We start from the raw sequence: 16542 nt of genomic DNA, 5'->3' as shown, positions 1-16542 counted from the left end.
ATTAAACGTAATTTTTTAAAATGCTGTGACCACCACAATCTCCATTTATCTCCATCTTTTTGAGGTAATGGCAGATATCTTAGAGGAGAATATCTCACAACCTGAACAAATCAAATTAAACCTCTCTGTGTGGGTGGATATCACTTGAGGTAGATGAGAGAGTAGAGCTTTTTGTAGTTTGGGTGAACTGACCCCTTTTTATTTGAGGGTGTTTACAGTCACATCAGATGAACTGTGTACAAAGTGTTGCCATTTTTATTCATGGCAACAAGGGGGAAAAAAGGGATGAGATTCCTACAGTGTTCACCCAGTATAGAGGAAATATTACCAAACACCCTTAAAAGTGAAAGTCAACAATTGAACCCTCATAGTCATTGTTTAATTAGAAATCCAATGTCCTGGAGTAGAGCAAAAACAATTAAAAAACACATAGACACACACTCTAATACATAGTCCTCTGTGTGAAAATATTTTGTTGGTATCGGCTGATAATTAATATATGCTGTACACCTGATCACTTGAATGTTGTTCTGTTTTCCTGCAGTGTGTTTGTACCCCAGGATGGATCGGAGAGTTTTGTCAATATGTGGGCAATGCCTGTTTGATAAAACCAAACAGCTGCTTGAACGGAGCCACGTGCATTACAACAAGTCAGCCGTCATCTCCCCCACAGTACACCTGCAAATGCCTCCCCGGCTTCACAGGTGAGAGATAACTTCACTTTATTGTGTGTTTTTGCCTCTCTTTCCATCTGTCTGTCCATCTGTGTGTTTGGCAGGATCTCTCAAAATATGGATTGATTTATACCAGCCCTTGTGGGAAGGTTGGTTGTGGGGCAAGGGATGACTGATTAATGTTCGGGGATAATCTGACGTGGTGCTGGCATAGCTTGACAGTTACATGCTATTGGCAGAGGATTGTTTTCTGTTCTGACATTTACAGACTTTGCGGTTATGTAAACATCATGAGAATGCAATGTGTGCTTAATGACATGCAAGCATGTGAAGGAGACATGCAACACAGGTAGTGAAAGCAGTCACTTTCTGAATATTTTAACTCCTTTAAGACGGTGCACTGTCTGCATACAAGACATTTGACACAGAGAGCTCTCATGCTGAGAGCTACTCATAAATTATAAATGTTTCTGTTTTGCCTTTTGTTGGTGTTTTAAGGCAGATGGCATGAAATGGCTTAAAATCAAGAGACAAGTCATGACAAACTCATGTATTCCATCAAACGTGCATAATTCATATCATGCTAGAACAAATACACTCATTCTATGCTCACAGAAAATACTGTTTTCCGATTGGCTGGTAAATTTAAGTCATTTAAAAAGCTAGGCAGAAGAAATGCCTTCTTTGCTGCCATTTTGTCATTATCGAAAGGCCTCATTCTCATATCTTACATAAAAGTGAAAATTTAATCTGAGGCATTATCAGTTTGTAGTCAGTTTAATCCACCATTAACCATGGATTACACTGGCTAACATGATTAAACTGACTACATACAAACATTAAGGCTGCATTAAACCCTTTTTTGATCAAAACCAGTTCACAGAACCTTCCGTTTGTAAATTTCTTTTTTTTTTTACACATCTAAGAGAGACAGAGCAACATGAGCAAACAGGGAATGTAAAATCAGTATTTACTGGTGTTTCAGCCCTAGTTGTTCTACTAGTATCTAATTTACTTCAAGTCGCTGCCATTCCTTTCTGGTCAGGTAGGCTAGGTAGCTTATCGTTCACTTTGGTTAGCTTCTGCACTGGGAGCATCTGCTTTTTTGTTTTTTTATTTGAGCTGACACCATTTTGTTTTTGACAGTCTACCTAACTGTGTTTTGCAGTGTAATAGTGAGTTGTTGATTTTCAGTGGGATTGCTATTATATAATCAGGGTAGTTTACATGGAAATGCTAGAAATTATATGTAACCTGGAGCCATATTTGATGTTCAGATGAAAAATTTAAGGAGCTTTAGAAAATGTTCACATTTTCTGCTCCTGTTCAATTTAAAGAAAAATTAACAAGATAAAAGCATTATCATCCACTCTGCAGTGTCCCACGACAACAATTTAATTTTGTTTCCTTTGTAAGGGACCATGTACAATATTAAATGTAGATGTTACCATTTGATGTATTGTCTTAAGTTAGCTTGAGTTATCTTAAGGCTAAGTTTCATCTTTTCATTTGCATCTGCAAAAACGCTCGTGGTAGTGTTTGCTAATATCCCCGTAGCTGCAGCCTGTTCTCTAGCAACACCATAGTTTCTTTGTCTAGTAACTCGTCTTGTTTTAGAGCGGTTTGTTTTGGGAGAGTTCATCACATTAGGGTTCATTCAATGACCTCTAATACTGTACATAGTTCAGCAGGGCAACATAGCAAGAGGGGAGGCCAGCCTTTAATCATCAGGTTTAGGTTCAAGCTGCCATGTCTGCAAGCAACCGCTTTGATTAATGTCTCAAAAGACTGAATCACAGCTTCTGTTCCAGTGTGACCTCTGACTTCTGACCACCTCTGAGAAGGTGGACAAGGAAAAACAGAAACGCCCTCCAGGGATCAGTACTTGTGTTATTAATAGTAGTTCTTGTTTATTTACTGCATATGCAACCGCAAGAAAGAGTGAGTCTGATGTAGAGGCGAAAGATTCGTCTTTGTTTGTCTAAATCCAACGAGACGGGGCGTCGTGTGGCGTAGTGGTCTAAGCAGGCGCCCCATGTGTAGAGGCTACAGTCCTCGCTGCAGCTGGCCCCGGTTCGAGTCCCGCATCGGACGGCCTTTACTGCATGTCATTCCCCCTCTCTGCCTCCTCATTTCCTGTCTCTCTCCACTATCCTGTCCAATAAAGGCACAAAAGCCCAAAAATATATACTTAAAAAAATAAATCCAACGAGACAAACACAGAGACAACCATCCACAATGACTCTTCCAGGCCAGATCTTTGGTTGGTTGTGATGTTTAAATCACGAGCCAACTCACAGATTTTAAACAAAGGCCAGTTCGCTTGATGAAGTAATTTTTTTTTTTTTTTTAAAACCTTGAAGCTTATTTACCAGTAGCTTTGCCTGCTTGACATTTTCTAAGGCCTGCTGCCTATTGTATTTAATCCAAATACTCTGGCAAACCGCTCCCTAATTAGCTGCCAGCTCAGAACATGGCCAAAACTTGTTAAGCTATCAATGACAAATGTTCTTAAAAAAAAAAAAAAAAAAAGGGAACAAGTGAATAAGAGATACAAAAACAAAAGAGGTTGTTACACAATATGAGATTTAAGGGGGGAAAAAAAGTGACCTTCTTCATTTACCATGCTTTAAAAGACGGAACAAATTAATAGGAACAGACAAGAAACAGTCATTGATTCAAGACCTGCCAGGGCAAAGTGCAGAAATAAGAAAAAACATAGTTGACAATTATATTCGAGTAATGACAGGTTCATCTTTTTGAGTTGTGTGTTGTAAAATTACAGTACATACAGTCCAGGCTATATATATAAATATTTGGACAGTTACTCATTATCTGTTCTTCACGCTCTGTAAGTAAACACATCTATTTTGAAATAAAATGGTGGATACCACATTAATATGGAAAGTCTCTGCTTTAATCTGAAAAGGTTTACATCAATATCAGGCTAAAAGTAATTATATGTAATATTTTGTGTAAAATGCTTTGCTGACTGAAATCTTCGACCCATAGACATTAGAAGATACTTTGAATCTTCCCCTGTTTTCTCTGCAGCCACCTTCAGCTCTTGCTCATTGTGGGGTCTCTCTGCCATTAGTCTGGTCTTCAGTTAGTGAAATGCAGCCCAACTGGACTGAGATCAGCTGACTGACTCGGCCAGTCGAGGGTATTCCACCCCTTCTCCCTTGGCTGTATGTTTAGGAATGCCATCCCGCTGAATGATGAAGTGTCGTCCAATGAGTTTTGATGCATTTGGCTGAGTCTGAGCACAGAATGCTTCTGTGTACCTCTGCATTCATCCTGCTGCTTCCATCAGCAGTGAAATCATCAATAAATGCCAATGTGCCAGTTCCATTGGCAGCCATACAGCCCAAGCCATAACAGAACCAGCACCGTGTTTGAAAGATGAGGCGGTGGCTTTGGTTCATGGGCTGTTCCGATTTTTCTCCACACTTTCATCATTTTGATTGAGGTTGTTTTTTTTTTTTTTTTTTTTTTTTTTTTTTTTTTTTTTTTCCATCAGTCCATAGAACTTTGTTCCACAGCTCCACCAGTTTCTTTTCATATGTTTTTGTGAATTGCAGCCTGTTCTCTCTGTGTTTGAGGCTTACCGGGGGTTTGCATATTGTTGTCTTCATTGTTGACATGGAAACATGTACACCCACGTGCTGGAGAGCATTTTTGACTTGTTGTGAAGTCATAAAGGTGTTTTTCTTCACCATGAAAATGATTACCCGCTTGTCCAAAAGACTATTGCTCTGTGGTCGACCAGCTCGTTTTCCTTTGCAAACCTGCTTTTTTTTTTTTTTAAAGAACATACCCATCTTTTGGCTTTGGCAAAAAAACTATCTTTGAAACATCTCTCATAGACTGTTTCTTTTTTGAACCTCCATTATTATTTTCCTGACTTGCATGGTCACCTCTTTCCGCCTCCTATTGGCAGGCAACTCCACCTCAATCTAAAGGGCAAGTCTCAACTCTCAGTCAACTCGCAGTCAACTCCGTGAGCTCTTTTGTGCATGAACTGACTTTAAAACGACACACAGCTGCCCCAGAAACATTTAGTAGCCAAGTGTCCAATTATTTTGAACCCTTACAGTTTGGGCACTTCTCTGTTAAAAGGGCCATATCTTCCACACAGCTCCTTCCATAGTCACGTAAAACTTACTCAAATTAAAGCTGAGACTTGGCACTTTAATATAGTATCCATTATTTTATTTCAAATTGAATGTGCTGGAGCTCAGAGCCTGGAGAGCAAGAAATACTTTCAATCTGGACTGTACCTTCAAATACGCTAAATGCTACTGTGATTTTCTATCTAGCAGAGATAGAAAATCACTTGTTTCTGCTTCAAATGTTTGACACATTGCTTATCTCAACTTAATCCCTTCTGTACAATATGTTCAACACCTCTATTTAAATTTCGCTACATTCTCTATATTAAACATTATTTAACAAAAAAAATGGACAGTTTGGAACAACGCCGATTGTGATGCTCGCTGAACATTGTTTATGCCGTATAAGGGTTAGGATGGTATAGCACAGCATTGTTCTCCTCTTGTTTTATCGCTTAAACAACCAGTGAATATGTTTTGTTTTTTTTTCCTTCCCCAGTGCTCTCAGGTTTTGGCCTATAGCATATTTTCACCATCTAGCCTTAAGTCCTGACACACTCACCTGTCAGTCAGATAAGCCCTTACATAGCACTACATGAACAAGATTTTTTCCCTCTGTTCAAAGCTCAAATCTGTTGCCACTTCAGTAATGGAAAATTGTCTCTTACACCATGGCGGGTCTTAGTGACTGATAGAATTCATCATTTTCTGGCATCTTGGGATTTTCGCTTTGGAATTTCGAGCCATGCAGCATAGAAAGGCCAATTTAATTTCGAGCTTTGCCCAGAAACCCCACAGTACTCTATCACAGATCATAACTCAGGATACATTACCCAAGCCTCGGCATTCGGGTTTCATTTTGGAAGGCTTTATTTTTCACAGACCAACAAACTCTTGGCATATATTTTGCTGGCTTCATTCACACTTATCCTCATTCTCTTTTAATTGTGTACATGATAATAAAATGAAATGCAGTGTAATGCTTTATGCAGTAAAAAGTTCAAATCTACAGAGGGTCCAGGTTTGTACGTAAAGGACAAATTGTGAAACCATCTGTAATTTTTCACTTGAAATAAACAGGGTCTTTGTATTTAAACATTTAATCTAGCAAATAGGAAACCTCTGGCCTTAAGGGACCTGTAGATAAATAATGATTGTGCTCAAGAGCTGGAAGAGTTTTGCCAACATAAGCCAACAAAAGATTCTTCAATTCACATTGACCTTCAATATCATTTTTTACTTTTGAACATTTTAGACTTTTTCAGATGTTGCTAAATAAACATAAATAAAATAATAAACCCTAAATAAATAAACCCTATTTCATATCAGTAACATTTCATTAAAAGAGGCTACAACACTACATAATTGATTTCATGCACAGCCATAAGTGAGTGTAGGCGTTTCTCAGACTTTAGCAGGACAAATTTGTATAGTTTGCTACTGCACGGCGTGGCATATTTTGTATATAATGACCTGTAGCAGATACTGTGCAGATCACATCAATCATAGTGTTTGTGCTGTAGCATGAGGTTGCCGCTGTCAAGAAGGGACTTTCACTACATGTCATTGCTCCTCTGTTATTGATGATAGGACATTTGAAATTAATAACCTGCGCTGGAAGACACCCACCCCCAACCACAGTGGTAGAGTTAGCAGCTTCTGAGGCGGCTGAGCACCAAGCCAATCTCCTATCAAGCAACCCACATCCCCCACCTCATTTGCTCCCTTCAGCCAAGACAAAGCTCATTATTAAGTGTCCATTTTCTTAACAAGAAAGTGGGTCCACCAGTCCAGTCCACCCATGAAATCTCTGTTGGCTTTCCCAGGGGATCGCCGCCTGTATCCTACAGCATTTTTGTAAAGGAATGTTTGTGGCCTAATTATTGTTTCAGGAAAAAAGGCGATCCGACAGTTGTAGGCAATGAACATTTTGGGAAGTATGTTTATTTGTTTTCTTGATGAAAGAACGTAAATACTGTTATACCCATACACTAATATGTAAATATGTAGGAAATGCCAGCAGCCAGTCATTTTAGCTTAGCATAAAGACAGGTAGCAGGGGGAAACGGCTAACCTGGCCGAAGAGACAGTCCGGCACATAACCCTTGTAAAAAAACACTACTTTCTTTTGCATTTCTACACTGAGGGTTTTCTGCAGATGAAACAAACGAGATATGTGTTAATTACTGTACTTTACAATTGTTGGTGGGCAAATTTATTTTTGCCTTTTGGCCAAAAATCCATATGCTAAGAATAAACTTATCTGTTGAGAGGGTGGCATGATTACGTTTGACTCTTGGAAAGTAAATAAGTGTATTTCCCAACAACAATTCAATGCACAGGTAATGATATACGACTCATCCTCTGTGTGAGGATAGGGATTCACTTCAGATGCAGCTAATTGCAGTATTTTTTATTTTTTTTTGCTTCTGTTCACAGGAACAAAATGTGAGACTGAGATCAACGAGTGCGACTCCAGCCCCTGTCAGCACAACGGCACATGCTCTGATTTGCTAGGACGCTACAAATGCCAATGTCCTACAGGTATTTTGGGCTTTGTCCATAACTAGAGCTTTGTAATAATGTGTAAGTGATATCACAGTGTTGTTGCTGTGGTTAGCAGGCAGCACTGTAGACCTTTTAAACTTCTATGCAGTGAATGTGGTGAAAGATCGTCAGCCAGGGCCCCTCCGGCTGTTTCACTGTACGCTGAAAACTAAAGGTGATTGGCCTTTGCCAGCAGGCTTCTCTAGACTGTGACACATCGTGCCTATGGACATCAAGTGAATTCATTACATGAATCATAGTTTTTTCTATTTTTTTCCCATTTAATGAATAAAGGGTCAAATTATGTTTTTCCTACTTCCTGACATGTTTAAGTAAATTCCTTTTATTATGAAGCAAAGTCATGAATAAGCAGTTACAAAAGAGCTTACCTCTCAGCAAACTACTGATCAAAACATCCCACGTTGTGCAGCACAGAGGCAACAAGGCTTAGTCACATTATTCACAGTATCAGTTTACAGTCTTGGCCTGTGATTGACAGCTCAGAGTAATCACCAAGCTCATTGCCAGAGCTCAATAATGCAACCAAATTGTGCAAATATTATATTATGAAACTCCCATTAATATAATTTTCCTGTAATTGCTTATTGTGCCTCGCCGGCTGAGTCTAAATTTACATTCACTGAACGTACACTGATGGACCACATGCAGGAGGTCTCTGTTGTTGGCACGGCACAGTCAGTGTGCCTGGCAATTGCTCTTACCCACTTTACCGGAACATTATACCGCAGATACAGACCAAAGAAACTGGGCACAGCATCTGGGAGGCCATGGGATGTTTTTCTTACAAGAATTTGCAACTGTTATTTTTAGCTGTTGTTCTCAGCAAATAATTTGTCTCTTTGGGGAAATGGAACATGGATGGTAATGAAACATTATGTTTGTTCACTCTTGTCCAATTAAACATTAAAGGACGATACCAGTGTTAATGACACATGGGTCACAGAGTCCCTTTGCCTCATCAGCTGCTTAAAGCAAGGCACGTTAGAGTCACTATTTAAGGTGATATTCAACGGTGGCATTGTGTTTTCATCAACTGATGAATTGGGTTAGCCCTTGAAGTGTCTGAGGTGCAACTTTATAGTTATATAGGACTTTGAATGATCCATCCATCCATCCATCCATCCATCCATCCATCTGGTTAGACATGGGGCACTCCCTGGACAGGTTGCCAGTCTGTCTCGTGGCTCACACACTGACAGAAAAACAAAGTCGTACCTACAGGGAATTTAGAGTTTCCAGTTCACTTAACTGGCATGTCTTTGAACTCAGGGAGGAAACTGGAGGATATCCTCGCAGACACAAGGAGAACTTGCAGACTCACAAAGACCATTAGGTTCAAACCCAGGTCCTTTCGGAATAACAACTGATAATGCAATAATAAGAAACTTAATCCTGCTTTAGTTACAAATAGGAATTTACTGAGTAGGGAAAACATCTCACAAAGACGGCTTTATATCAGCTGTGTTGGTGATTCTAATGTTGATCCTACAAAAAATAACAAAAAAACAAAAAACAAAATGGAAATGACAGTGTTCAGCCTGTCCAAGCAAAAACATTTGAAGATGACCATTTATACAACAAAAGTCAGCTTTTTTTTTCTTTTCTTTTTTTTCCTTTAACACATTCCCTGATAAACCAGATCTGATGTAACTGTCCCTTGTGCTTTTTTTTGGGTGAGCATCGCTGTGGAAATCTGGCTGTGCTGTTTGAAGACTGAGGGGGTGGGCTGATGGCTATGTCACTGGGGTTATCGAGGGGGAACCTCCCATCACAGATGTCAAGTTGAATTAGACCCACGACACCCCAGAAGGCTCAACAGTTACCGTGTGCCGCCCCCGTTACACCTGCTCCGAGCATGGATCAGGACTGTACTCATCCGCACTGGCCTGTCTGAGCATTTAGGAACATACATGACTGGATTTATGCTCTCACTCAACAGTGAGCGTAAAATTGCACATTGTGGACCTATGATAAAAAGCTCTTAAAGGTGTAAGACGATTATACAGAGAGGAGTGTGTTGTATAAAAACTGACTCGACACTGTTATTTGCTGTATCTCCCATCTTTAACACTAGATAGAGACCCATCCTCTGCACACAAGCTGGTGCCTTTTCTTTTTAGCCAGGGCCATTGCTTGCTCTTTTCAGTTTCCTCTGAAGCTGCCTTTGCAGCCTGCCGTAATCCCCGATCATGAATCCCTAACTCCCTGAGTAAACTGGTACTAGATGTGGCCACAGATCCATGGTAACGAAATTCCACAGGGCGTATGCTGGCTTTCCAGCCTTGCTACTAAATCTCATCTGTTATCTCAGTAAACGTAAGCCTCTTCCGCTCATATGCCTCATCTGCTGCATCTTCTCATGGTGAAGTGGTTTCTACAACGTCGGGAAATAGTCCGTTGAGTTCTGGACCACGTGTCTTAAGACCAAAGTCTTAAGACCAAAGTCTTAAGACATGGGTGGAATTATAAGTCTTTGGTCTATTCCATTTTCTAAGCCCTGCCTGCCACTGAATATATTATATTGTCCCATCTCAATAACACATGTCCTCAGCAACAGTACATGTATAAAGCCAAATGAATGCAGTCTTGACTTTCCTAAAGCTTGCAGAATTAATTTCTCTTATCTTATGGTTAATTCAACTATAGGTGATGCCAAATGTATCATATCTGGGAGAAAAACATTAGACATTATGTCCAATTCCTATTAATCAGGGTTTTCCTTTTAGAGACATGACAAAATGTCGACCACAAAGTCTGATAATTGTTACAGAAACACAAGTATTAAAACCAGAGAAGCAAGAAGGGGAGGGATTAGATGGGAAAAATAGGAAGCACAATACTAAAGTTTGCCTATTCAAACTAGAGATAAAGTTAAATTGAGGCTCAAGTTAAATAGAAATTCAGGGAGGCACTGTGGCACATTGACTACGCTTCAAAATGGGGCCAGTCCTCCAGACGACCCACAATTGGCCCAATTTTGGCCTTGTTTATTAAATATATAGAGCTGCTGGCCTGGTACAGAGACATAAATTAGAGATGGGATTGCGGCACTGATTACAGATCTACTTTCTGCTGGCTCAGTGTTGCATCAGTTGCATTAACTATGAAATCTTTTCCTGCAGGTTTTCTGGGAACGAATTGTGAAGTCGACATAGATGCTTGTGCGCTGCCCAACAACACGTGTCCACCAAAGACTCAGTGTTTGGATCTCCCAGACGGGCTCGAATACACCTGCCGTGTCGCCTGCCCTCGAAACTTTCAAGTGGGTAAAAACATCTTAATGGACTATTTGTCCTCATCTGCTATTCTGTATCCACATGTTAACTATTCCTCTTAAGGCTCATACATGTTTAAAGAGCTCACAATCCTCTGTTTGTTTCTCTTCAAGCTCTTTCTATGTATTCTCTACAACAGTGCAGCAGCATTACTACAACAGCAGGGAACCATAGCAAGCAAATGAATCAGGTTTTATGTAATTCTCTAGCCAATTTTTTTAAAGGAGTTTACATACTGATTGTTTTTGTTGTGTAAGAGCAGAGGACTGACATAGAACTCACCGGATTGTAAATTATGGATGTATTTTGAAGTTAATCAACCCATAATTAAATACAAATGCGGGAAGCGCTGTCTATCATGGGTTAAAACACTCTTGTTCATATGTTGCATTAGAGACTCATATAGTAACCTCTTAAGAGATCTGCAAAGTGTCACAACAAACCGAACTTGAACATTGAGAACTTAAGTGAGAAGGTATCCGACATTAATTCAGTATGTTGTTCATAAAACGCGGGTTAATCCTTTGTTGTTACTCAGGGATATACATGAGCATAAGTCCCACAGGAAGATTGACAGCAAATGTGATAATCCATAAACACAGCAGTCAGCTGGTGCAGAAGCTGTACAGTGTGCTGGTTTACCTGGGAAGAAAGTTGTGTTCAGTTCTTGACTAACGAGGGAATTCACCGCTCGTGCCCTTGTGACTCTTGAAATTGTGCTGCGTGAAACGTGTGAAGAAGCAATACACAAATGTAATCAAGTAACGGACTCTGACCTTTACCTGTCTCTAATAAAAAAAACAGCTGAAGTATGCAGTATATTCTCAGTATGCTGCATATTTAAATAATTGAAGCACATTTTTATGTTGTTATTTTTTCTTTTTTTTTTTTTTATTTTGAATGTGGTTGCACATCCTCCAGGTTTTTAAACAGTCATGGATGAGGAAGACAAAGCTGGAATTGTGTCATTGTTTATCAGGGTTTTTTTTGTTTTGGTTTTTTGGGGATTTTTTTTGCCTTTTGGCATGCATGAAGGGGACAGCGGACTGAAAAGCCTCTGCCACCTGACGCGGATGAATGCTGCTTAAGATTCGCAATGTCTGTATTTTTGAATGTGCAGGATTCTTTGTGTGTGGATGAATCGCCGCTCCGCGTTTAAAAATAACAAAAACAACCTAACCTGTGCAAAGAAGCTTCTTCATATGACAGATGGAGATGATCACTCACTGTGGAGCAAGGCCCGTGTTGGCCCCCTTACAGAAATGCCATGATGTCTGCATTATATACCTTCCCACAAGCCAGTGCTTCCTCTGCCCCTTTGTTTACCCTCTATATATATGTATGTATATATATATATATATATGTATGTATACACATGTAACAACACATGTACCGACACATGTACCGACTACCAGGCTTATCTTTTTGTTACAGAGAACTCTTGGGACGTTTAGCCCTGACAATGACCATTGATCTTGTCTTGTAAGACATGATGTTGATGCTACATGGAATACTGAGTGAATCTAGTATAAAGCATGAATCGGTATTCATGAGTGTGTCATGTGGCTGTAATGAAGCTCATTTTCAGGCGTTCAGGAACAACAGATGGTTCGAAGTTACATTGTAAAATAATGCTTCTATTTTAGACCAGAATGTGCTCAGTCCAATATAAGATGTTACCGTACAAGATGAAGTAATTTCTCTTTTTGCACATGAAGCAGCAGTTTCTCTTATGATGTGTATCTCACTGATCTATCCTCTATCAACAGCCCTGTGCCAACGGAGGACGCTGTGTGTTGAATAATGCCAGCAGCTACACCTGTGTCTGTGCGCCTGGTTGGTCCGGTCACAACTGCCGTATAAATGTCAACGATTGTGTTCAACATCGGTGTCAAAATGGAGCTACCTGTGTGGATGGGATTGATGGTTACAGGTGAGCGTTGAAATCTCGACTGTCTTCCGGCCATTCAGGCACCAGAATGTCAATGATTGCAAAAGCTGTGACATTTACTGTTCTCCTCCTTCAGGGTACGAGGAATTCCTTTTAATCTATACAGTATTAAGAAATTCTCTTTAATCTGTTGCTAGCTGCCATTGTCCCAGAGGATACACAGGCGTACGCTGTGAAGAGGACATTGATTACTGTGTTGGTCATCACTGCTCTGAACACGGTGTTTGCCTGGACCAGCAGTATAACTTCACCTGCCGCTGCATGCTCGGATTTGAAGGGTCGCTCTGTGAACTGGAAACAAATGAGTGTAACAGCTTCCCCTGTGCAAGCGGTGCCACCTGTGTGGACCTAATCAGTGATTATCGGTGCCACTGTCCCCCAGGGTTTGAAGGTATGAGACCATCTGATGCAAATGAGAGTCTATTTACAGCCTTTACTGTGGCTGGCCACAGGAATATCAGCTTTCAGAGCAGGTTTTTAGTGTTTAAATGTTGAGATGTTAGAAACAGAAAATGTGAAAAGTTCACACGGTAAAGCTTTTCACATTGAAATTTGATATGTATGAGCGATTAGGGAAAACATGTAGGCTGAGTAACATAGAAGTATATATAAAATTTGAATAACTATACTGCAGATTACATAGAAATGATTGAAATTCAAACATATAGCTTGTGTATCGTATTTTCATTTCATTGCAATAATGGATGCAGCAATATATTTCCCTGAAGAGTTATTTAATTTACTAATTTATGGGAGAATGTATAACGCCTGTGCCATGTTTAACAGATGTTTTAAACTCAGTTAAGGTTACCTGTTGCACATCAATGTAGTTGACGTCATGATTATTTTTAAACCTGCTGGTTCAACACTTAAAAAACACCAATTCACATCAGAAATGACACCAAAATCAGCTGGAAATGAATCGCCAAAATTGGTTACTTATGAGATTTTGTATATTAAAACTATAGTTTGTCTGTTTCTTACGCATTTAGCACAGTGGGATTGTTAGCAATACCCACTACATAGTAAATCCTAGCCATGAGTGATGTGAACAGTGGTGCAGTAAAGTGTAAGTAGGTAAATTAATGAATACTGGCTGGCAATAGGAGCTGGCTCAGTATCATACCAGTCACAGAGTGTGTAGTAGACAGTGTCCTGTACAGTATATTTGGGCTGGAGGTAGAGTCAGCAGCTACCTTAATTATCTCAGGATCTTACATTGTGTGATTAACAGAGTGCTTGCCAGTGTGTGGGGTCATGATGGCAAAAGTACAATTACCTCTGGTGCAGACAGTATTGCAGATTTTAACAGCAGTGCCTGCAGAAGTCAGGCTGTTAGTTCTCTCTGAACTCTCTGGATCAGAAAACTAAGAGGTCTGAAATATCGCCAGAGTCCAGGCCTAGTGGAGCTTTAAATTTATCAGTAAAATAGTATATCAATTCCATATCTAATTCTTGCCCAGAGGACACTGAAATTGAGGTTACACCGTTCATGCATACATACAAACTACAACGTGCTGAACACGTAATCATTCAATCACATTTTGAGGCAGTAGAATCAGAGGTAATCAGCTGCCTCATGAAATGAAACCCTGTCTTTAATAAACCAGGTGCCGCTCATTGTTAAAAAAAATAATCAAAACCTCCAATAATCATTAAATGTCCTCAGTGGCAGCTAGATTTATTAGCAGAAACATTTTAAAGTGCATTCTCGGTGGCATTAAGTCGAGTTTATTTGTTTCTCTTTTTATCGTGTAGGAAGGACCTGCTCTGAGAATGTAAATGACTGCTGGCCGCAGCCTTGTCTAAATGGAGGCTCGTGTATGGATCTGATAAATGACTACATTTGTCATTGTCCTGTTGGTAAGTACCAACTACTTGTGTATTATTGAGCATGTTTACAAAAATATCATGCTATTCATTTTCTGTGTACTGTACCTTGGGAATACATGAAGAGTTTATTTTCATACATTAACATACAAACCTGTTTGTTGACTGTGATAATTTATCACTTTTAGTTTAAGATGCACTTCCAAATACGGCAAAGACAGGAATTATCAGACACTAGACGTTTTAAAAGTTTGAATGCAGGCTAACTGGGGAAAATAAGCAGCTCTAAACAAAGTAAGCAGAAGTAATAAATCTATATAAATGGCAGAGGTTAGAAAAATAAAATACTATTAGTTTTTCACATTTATTATGAAGAATCAAAGTTAAAGGCCCCATATTTTACATATTTTAATTGTTGATATTTATAAGAAGATATATTTGTGGGTTTAAATACCGAAAAACATATCAGTGCAGTTTTACATCTCCTCTAGGGCTTTTCCCTGGAGCTCTGGTAACAAGAGGTTGGTGAGCCAATCAGAAGAAAGGCTCTGAACCTCTCTTCTGATTGGCTGACTGTTTTCTGAGCGATCATTGACAAATATAGCAGATTTCAGGTAAAAACGTGGAGAAATAAAATCCTGCAAGGTTGGATGCTGGATCCAGTTGGGCTGTGCTGGGGGTGTAGCTGAGGGTGGTGACTGTTGTGTTGTGACATCACAAAGTTCCAGATTCCCTGATGGCATGTTTTTAAGACACAGTTTCTGAATACCGGCTGCTTGCATTTCTCTGTGAGACTTTCACATTATTAATGTAGCACCTAGACCTTCTTTATAATCAAAAAAGACATTGTCATCTCACTTTCTACAATATGGGACCTTTAAAATCAACCTCAGCTAAGAAAACAACACTGTTTTCTGTTTTGCTCAGTGCTGATGCATGTAAACATGACTTCCCTAATTAAACTTAGATTCAGTTTTCATCATTGTCCTAAAATCAAGTGACAACCTGTTTTACAAATTTTATATGTTCAACATTTTATCAAACATGTTCCGGAAAGGATCCATAATCAGTTCATAATAGGAGGAGGTGTTGCATTCTTCAGTATGCGGCTGATTTTACTATGCCCTCTGGTAATAACATACTTAATCACCACTTGATTGCACAAGTCAGAATGCTGCAGCCGGCCCACTTGGCATTACAAGTCCAATGTCACATTCAATAGTAAACAGCCACAATCCCCAGAACAGGATTTACAGACAAATATTTGAAAAATAAAATCCACAAAACCCAGGTGTTGACAGAACACAAAATACACTCTGCCACTGGGCAACGAGTCAGTTTTGGTAAATTATTTTCTTAGTATATTTCACAAAGGCAGAAGAACCACACGGGTTATTCTGGGTTTGTAATATTTGTATTGTGTTGAAAGTCTATCCTCCTGCTTAAGTTTGAATTTAATGTAGTGAAACAATATCGCCAATGTTTTGTTGTTACTGTGCATCATGTTTAGGTTCTCTGTTTTACTTCTCAGCCAGATATGCCTCTGTTTCACTGCACAATAAATCAACACAAATGAGGGTGAGGTCATGAAAATATTTACTGCCTTGAAACATGTACAGCACCTGTTACATGGTGCGTTTTTATGACATTACAGACACAGCAAATGCATCACTGTTACAATTTTTTTTTTCTGCCTTTTGCTCAAATTAGATTTGGGCAAAAACAGAACACCAGTGTGTCAGTAAAGCTTCCATTACTGTTGTAATTTCATTGACAGATTTATAGACAGGTGTTTTTGATCACTTTATCATTTCAGAAATTCAATTAGATAAATGGTCTGTCAGGTTTGTTTGCTTCTCCTCACAAATAACACAAAAACAAACAAAAAAAAAACACACAAAGAATTAGAAAAGACCATCACTATTTTCCAATCCTGCTTTTTATGTGGACATTTATGTGTTGTCCAGTTGTTTTGCAGTAAAACTCTCAGGGATACTTCAGCCACGGTTGCCAAGGTTGTTTAATCTGCATCACAACACACACTGTGATTGACAATTGTGCTGATAAGTTGATGGCAGCCATGGTTTTTGGAGAATGCCTAAATCCTGTCACGACTGAGTCAGACTCAT

General features: G+C 39.4%; 1 protein-coding gene across 1 annotated transcript in view; it reads left to right on the top strand.

The window, feature by feature from the left end:
• eys (EGF-like photoreceptor maintenance factor) overlaps nucleotides 1–16542 on the top strand; it is a 145484-nt gene that overhangs the window by 9931 nt on the left and 119011 nt on the right. The window contains exons 7-12 of the mRNA XM_087175489.1: nucleotides 545–704; nucleotides 7229–7333; nucleotides 10480–10619; nucleotides 12402–12565; nucleotides 12721–12974; nucleotides 14342–14446. Of these exons, the coding sequence (XP_087031615.1) occupies nucleotides 545–704; nucleotides 7229–7333; nucleotides 10480–10619; nucleotides 12402–12565; nucleotides 12721–12974; nucleotides 14342–14446 (928 nt within the window). The remainder of the gene's footprint in view (nucleotides 1–544; nucleotides 705–7228; nucleotides 7334–10479; nucleotides 10620–12401; nucleotides 12566–12720; nucleotides 12975–14341; nucleotides 14447–16542) is intronic.

Source organism: Seriola lalandi, unplaced genomic scaffold (assembly GCF_002814215.2).
Source record: "Seriola lalandi dorsalis isolate HSWRI2012SDOR001 ecotype SW California unplaced genomic scaffold, Sedor1 jcf7180002054470, whole genome shotgun sequence".
Taxonomy (NCBI): Eukaryota; Metazoa; Chordata; class Actinopteri; order Carangiformes; family Carangidae; genus Seriola; species Seriola lalandi.
The sequence above is the reverse complement of the archived record's forward strand: the minus strand, read 5'-3'. Positions and strand labels throughout refer to the sequence as shown.